The 6,901-nt window shown below is 28.9% G+C and overlaps 1 protein-coding gene across 1 annotated transcript; it reads left to right on the plus strand.

The window, feature by feature from the left end:
• Positions 1–412: 412 nt before the first annotated feature.
• LOC145013255 (uncharacterized) lies at positions 413–4,285 on the plus strand. Its single transcript, XM_078972062.1, has 14 exons — positions 413–645; positions 1,076–1,252; positions 1,334–1,458; positions 1,543–1,678; positions 1,746–1,952; positions 2,048–2,143; positions 2,256–2,315; positions 2,433–2,507; positions 2,605–2,658; positions 2,761–2,862; positions 2,948–3,463; positions 3,549–3,686; positions 3,784–3,891; positions 4,023–4,285. Exons 1-14 carry the CDS (start codon positions 622–624, stop codon positions 4,170–4,172), a joined length of 1,968 nt encoding a protein of 655 aa, XP_078828188.1. The 5' UTR covers positions 413–621; the 3' UTR covers positions 4,173–4,285.
• Positions 4,286–6,901: the final 2,616 nt, after the last annotated feature.

Here is a 6,901-nt window from a genome sequence, read left to right on the forward strand (position 1 = left end):
TATGACTTTTATCTTGCTAGATAAGTCTTATCCCTTGGGATAACTGTCCATAATTCAAATTACAAGATAATTACACTTTAACCTCTGGATTCTATTAGCTTCTACTTAACTCATCATAAGATGATAAGTTCAAAATTAGTCTCTTATCTTTATCCTTTTTCATTTTATGCTTAAACAAGATTGCAAAAATCGTTCGACGATGGACTAGGGTCAAGGGATTAATCGGCTAAGAGGGAATTAGTCGGGGACCATTAATTATTAAAAAATTTATTAAAAAAATTAATAAATACAACATTAATCCTAAGAATATAACATTAATAAATATAAAATTATAACAATTCAACATTTCACACTAACAATAAATAAATAACAATTCAACATTTCACAATTATAGATTAAGTTATCAAAGAAATTAAGGTAACATCCACTTTCAAAGGCATCTACCTTCCTTGCTATTCATCATACAAAAGCTTATGGTTTTTATTCACCAAGATCTTGATAGCATCGGTGTTGCCAACTGCAGTTTATATTATCATAGTCTGGCTCATGGTTTGTAGGGGTTTCAAATGTTGAAGGCCTTGAATTGGATACTAATCAAGAGTAAAGTTAGGAATTAAGAAAATGATTCTTCTTCTTAATCGCAAGGTATCATCTAAGTTGGAATAGGATCATTTGACTATGTGTACACACACCGCACCCGTAGATTAGTAGTTTTCTGTTTGCCAATAAAACAACTGTACTATCAATCGGGAATCGACCAATTTGCAACTTCAAAATCTATTAATGCTCGAGAAATAACTGATAAAGTACGTTAAATTTCATACAAAACACGATGTGCTAAAAAATTAATTTGGGATTGAGTTTGAAAAGTGCGTATTGAGGTAAATAATCAATCCCAAACGCCCCCAAACAGTATTGAGGTTGATTTTAGATCTCAACAGCAATAGGATTGACTTCATAGCAGAAATTGGAATTGCCTTTTCTGGGTAGAACTGATAATTTTACAATAAATTTGGTGTAACTTTTTCTCGTTCAAGCACTTTGGGGGTTTGACTCGGATCCTTTGTATTAACAGATCCTTGCTATCAAGGAGACTCTTGCATTGTTCATGGAGCTTCAGATTTTGAGTGACAAACCTCTAAAAGAATTGGCATCCTCTCATGTCATTCATAGTATCAGGCGTATGAATCAGAAACACAATAACGAAACAGAAAACAGAGCACTTCAAAGTATTTTATTCTCAATGCTACAGGTATACTTTTACCTTTCCAACCTCTTTGTCAAAATTATTCAGTATCCAACTATATATAATATCCTTTTTCTGTTGCTTCAGGAAGAGGATGAAAAGAAAGCAATGAGGTCACTTGTCACAGTATGTGATCTTCACAGGAGGAAGGTCTGGTTTGATGATAGAACAGCCAATGCTATATGTCAGGCATGTTTCCACTCATCATCAAGGTTCATCAAATCAAAATATTCTTATATTATGTAATATGTATCCTGTTTCATGTAACAAATCAAGATTTTTTGTTCTTCCACCAGGATTATGATTGCAGCTTTGTCATTTCTTCTTGGTTATGAAAAAATTGAGCAAGACGATGACAGTGATGAGTCAAGTGATGAAGAAGAAGCAATCCATCAATCTCATGTTGTCGTGAGTAAAGAAGCTATTTACAAGGTTAGTTGCTTTCTTTCAAGAGAATTGATTTCTTCTTCAGTGTTCTTATAAATGTTCATCAAAATAGGCCAAGAATACAGGGACAACATCCAGCAAAAAGAAAAAGAAAGCAAAGTTGCAACGTGGGATACTTAGCATGAAAAAGCAACAACGTATCTCATCTGAAAGGAATGATAACTTGAACTACTATTCACCACTCAATGCTTTGAAAGATGCTCAGGGGTTTGCTGAGAAGCTGTTCTCACAACTTCAAACTTGTGGTGAACGTTTTGAGGTAATTACTAATATACCCCTTTGTGTCTCATTTTGACAACCTCCCATTAACATGTTCAATGTTATGTATTCTTATACACCCCTATAATGTTTCAGATAAAAATGATGATGGTGAAAGTGGTTGCACGTACTATTGGACTTCATCAATTGCTTGTATTGAACTTTTATCCTTTTCTTCAAAAGTTTGTTCAGGTATTGTAATTAATGCATTAATTATACTTTCTAGTTTCTAGTTCTTGTTCATATTCACAAGTTTTGTACTTTCTAATTGTTATTTAATTCATCTTTGTTGTGAAATTTTCAGCCCCACCAAAGCGATGTGACAAACTTGTTAGCAGCAGCTGTTCAAGCCTGTCATGATATGGTATGTAATATGTAATTTAACCTTTTATTTTTTTTCATTGGAATCATTTAAATGAACGTGTTTTTTTGCTACCATTATATTATATACAAAAAAAATTGATAAAGTTATGTGGAGCAGATGCCACCTGATGCAGTTGAACCATTATTCAAGCAGATAGTTAATCAATTTGTGCATGATAAGTCACCTACAGAGGTAGGTGTCTTTCATTGGATATTTTTTTGTTATATTATTACTTACTCTTTTTAAGTGAATTTTTACACAAAATTTGTGTTTCATCTGCACTTTTCAGTCAATTGCTGTTGGATTGAATGTTGTGCGTGAAATATGTTTGCGTATTCCTCTGGTAAGCTTTTTATGGAATGAACTTTTTTTTTTCTTGTTGAAAGAATAAAAGAAGAAAAAACTTTTATTATTACCCTTTTTACTTATGTTTTTTGTTCTTCAGTTAATGACAGAGGATTTGCTGCAAGATCTTGTGCTGTATAAGAAATCACACGAGAAGGCAGTTTCATCAGCAGCTCGTTCGCTTATTTCATTGTTCAGAGAGGTACTGTGAATCATTCTGTCTCTCTCTCCAAATTTATTTCTGTTTTAGGTTAGAAGGGTAAACTCGTCTTTTTCTTCTTCTGTAGATTTGTCCTTCGCTTCTCATAAAGAAGGATCGTGGTCGGCCTACAGATCCAAAAGCAAATCCAAAAGCATTCGGTGAGGTTACTGTTCCCAGTGATGTCCCTGGGGCTGAGTTGCTTCTGGATGATGATGTCAGCAATGCTTCTGATGAGGATGGTGAATCTATTGATGCTGACATCAGCATTCATGGAGGTTCGGAATCTGAAGAAGAAGAAGAAGAAGAAGAAGAAGAAGAAGAAGATGATGATGATGATGATGAAGAAAGGGGAAGTGAAGAGGATGAATTGTCTGATGAGGAGGAGGAGGAGGAGGTGGATGGGATGTCTATTGATTCAAGGGGATCTGAGAAAAGGAAAGGGCAAAAAAGGAAATTTGAAGATGTTGATGGAGAAGTTGATGTGGCAAATCAAAGTCTTAGGGCTCTTAAGAGACTAGCAGAAGCTAAATTGGAGGGTGAGGCAACAACAACAGATGGTATTCTCTCAAATAAAGATTTTCAGAGAATCAAAGAGTTAAAAGTAAGTCACCATTTTTACACCACAAATATTATTATTAATCTGCTACTTATAATTATATATTTTTTATTTATTTATTGTGAAACAGGCAAAGAAGGAAGCAAAGGTTGCATTGGCGAATCATGGAATGTTGAAAAAATCTTCAGATCTGAAATCAACAACAGGCTTTAAGGTCCCAACTTCTCATCAACTCAGTTTGAAAAGAGTTGATGGATTTTCACTTGAAGTAAGTCTCAAAAATCTATTTATTTAATCATAAAAGGAACATTTAATAATTATAAAAGGAGTTTATGAAATGGACTGATTATTTAATATATTTATAGGCTAACATAAGAAAAAAAATGACAAAGGAGGAAAGGAAGGCTTTGATCAAAGCAGGAAGAGAAGATGGGGAAAAGTATCAAGCAAGAGCTGCTATCAAGCAGAAAAAGGTCTGTTTTTTTTTTTTTTTTTTTTTTGAAAGAGAAAGGTGAAACATTGTTGTATAACTATAAACCGATAAAAGGCATAAATAAGCATTTATTGTAATATTACTTATTTTTAGTTATTTATAATTATACAGAGTGGTGGATTAAGCAATCGGCAAAAGGAACACAAGAAGGCAATGCCTTTGGCTGCCAAGAGATCAAAGGTGGAAAGATCTCGCCGTCAGAAAAAGCTCAAGGCCAAGACAGCTGGCAAACAGTTTCGTGGTCAGAAAGCATGGAAATAATTCATAATTTCATATCTGGAACTGAAACTGAAACTGGAATTATTCTTCTTTTTGTACAAAAATTCTTTTTGATACACATATCAGTTTGTTATAGATTTGATTTGATGATGACATTTGTTCTCTAAGCTATTTCTAGAATAAGGTTAGTTTTGATAAATGAGTAAAGTCGGTTTAATAGTCAGTTAGAGATTACCCATTTCACAGTTTGGTTGAGAAAAAAAAAAGTCTTTAACATGAGTTGATGGAAAATGTATCCTTCTACATGAAATTTATGTTAAACGTAATATGCAACCACATACATTAGTATCTATAATAATTGGTATCTGTATATCTATATCTATCTATATATCTATCTCTTATAAAAGAACTCTTGAGATGAATGTGAATGTGGTACATCATCTATCGTGAACCATATTCATTTGAAACTCTCCAACTCTTTACATTATGCTATTTAACTGAAATTTTTGTGTATATAAGAAGCATTTGGTTGTCTTCTATTTTTCATTTTAGTTATCTATATTAAATGAGAATTGAGAAGTTTGAAATAGGTATAACTGGGGAACAAACTATAAATTTTATATGTTTGGAAGTGTTTTTTAAATTTTATATATATATATATATATATATATATATATATATATATATATATATATATATATATATGTTCAGGTTCATTTGAAACCATTTTAATTTTGTAAGACCCTGAGACCAAATCTAAAAATAATTTTAAAATGCAAAATAAATGGAAAAATCCAAAAATTCTTTTTTTAAATATTATTTTCGGAACTTGAATTAACTAAAAAAAATTAAAAAAAAAATTTAAAAATTCTGTTTTTTTTTTTAAATAAGTCAAATATTCTAATTGGAATATTACACTGACATATTCTAAAAAATAATTTTAAAATGCAGAATAAATGGAAAAATCTAAAAATTCTTTTTTTAAATATTATTTTCGGAACTTGAATTAATTAAAAAAAATAAAAAAAATTCCATTTTTTTTTTAAAAATACGTGAAATATTCTAATAGAATATTACACTGACATATTCTAAAAAATAATTTTAAAATGCAAAATAAATGGAAAAATCCAAAAGTTCTTTTTTTAAATATTATTTTCGGAACTTGAATTAACTAAAAAAAATAAAAAAATGCATCTCACGGTATCACAAAATTAGGCCGTCTCATATAAACCCAATCCTATATATATATATATATATATATATATATATATATATATATATATATATATATATATATATATATATATATATATATATATATATATATATATATATATATATATATATTCTTAATAAAAGATTGTTAAAACGGACACGTGTCATCTTTTAAGTCCTATGTCTTACCACATGTCATTCCACCAGCTATTTAGTCCCTACTTTTCCTGCCCAAAAACTCACTGCATCATTCGACCATCAGCTCCTAAATATCAACATTTCTGTTTTGATTATTTGAAGGATTTTATCTTATATCCTAAATTATCTGCACTCAAAACCATAAAATCAGCAATTGCTATTTTAAATTTGATCTTATATCAAATATATACATCCAACATAAAAGGAATGCAACAATGTATTTATACGAATTCATTAATTTTACAGCTTATCTCCTTCAAATTCAAATATATATATATATATATATATATATATATATATATATATATATATATATATATATATATATATATATATATATTACGTTTGACTAAATCATATCAATGAAATTTAAATTATTTTGATTTACTATATCCCTTAAAATCTGCATTTATTTTTAAATATATTAATCTTATACCAAATATACATCATTTTCATTTATTTATCGGTTATAAAAACCGAACCCCAAAACAAAATTATTTTCTCCTTGAAATTTCATCTTCTTTTGGCGTCTTTTTCTTTACAGTCTGCACCTGTTCAATCCATCCGGTATGTCGCTTTTTATTTTCTGAAAATACAATGAAAACTCCATTTATAGCATCTTACATTCATGTATATGACAAACGGTAACTATGTTTGAGTGTGTGTTACAGTCGAAAATCTTACTTTAAGAAAACTCCATTACATAGCATACATCAAAGTTTTGTGCAACAAATTTTTTTATTATTCCATTTCTTTACTCAAAGGGCAAAAAGGGAAATATATTGAACTTATTGTCTTATTAATGGTTGATTTGGATGCTTTTTGTGATTGCGTTTATGTTACTGTATGTGTTTGTGTGACAGTCAAACAAAATTATTTTTTCCGTAATGAAAGAATGTTTAAGAAATTGCAAAAAAAAAAATTCTGAAATTCTTCCTTTAGTTTTGGAACAGTTTTATAACAAATAGACTTTAATCAAAGCCTAACAAATTTTAATTTTTTCTTTGTTTTTTTCAATTATTTATATATATATATATATATATATATATATATATATATATATATATATATATATATATATATATATATATATATATATTCTGTTATAACATTTTTATAACAAAAATTATATCATTTTGATAATTAAATTGTACTTTTGTTATTATACTATTTTGTATGGTAATGTCCTTTTATTGTAGTTTTTTTTTTTTTTTTTTTTTTTTTTTGAATATACATTAATTTTAATATCTTACTTATCTTTTTTAAAACAATATTTATGATGTATAAATTGTTTTTTTTAAATAAATATGTAGCTTTATTTCAAATATAACATCTTGGCTTTGGATGGATTTTTTTTG

Source organism: Lactuca saligna, chromosome 8 (assembly GCF_052625555.1).
Source record: "Lactuca saligna cultivar CGN05327 chromosome 8, ASM5262555v1, whole genome shotgun sequence".
Lineage (NCBI taxonomy): Eukaryota > Viridiplantae > Streptophyta > Magnoliopsida > Asterales > Asteraceae > Lactuca > Lactuca saligna.

Excerpts from the sequence above, each read along its gene's own strand:
- LOC145013255 (XM_078972062.1), top strand. The coding sequence starts at position 622 with ATGATTCTTCTTCTTAATCGCAAG. Across the intron at positions 1,953-2,047 it reads CTTGTGGTGAACGTTTTGAG|ATAAAAATGATGATGGTGAA; the intron begins GTAATTACTAAT and ends ATAATGTTTCAG. Across the intron at positions 2,316-2,432 it reads TTCAAGCCTGTCATGATATG|ATGCCACCTGATGCAGTTGA; the intron begins GTATGTAATATG and ends TATGTGGAGCAG.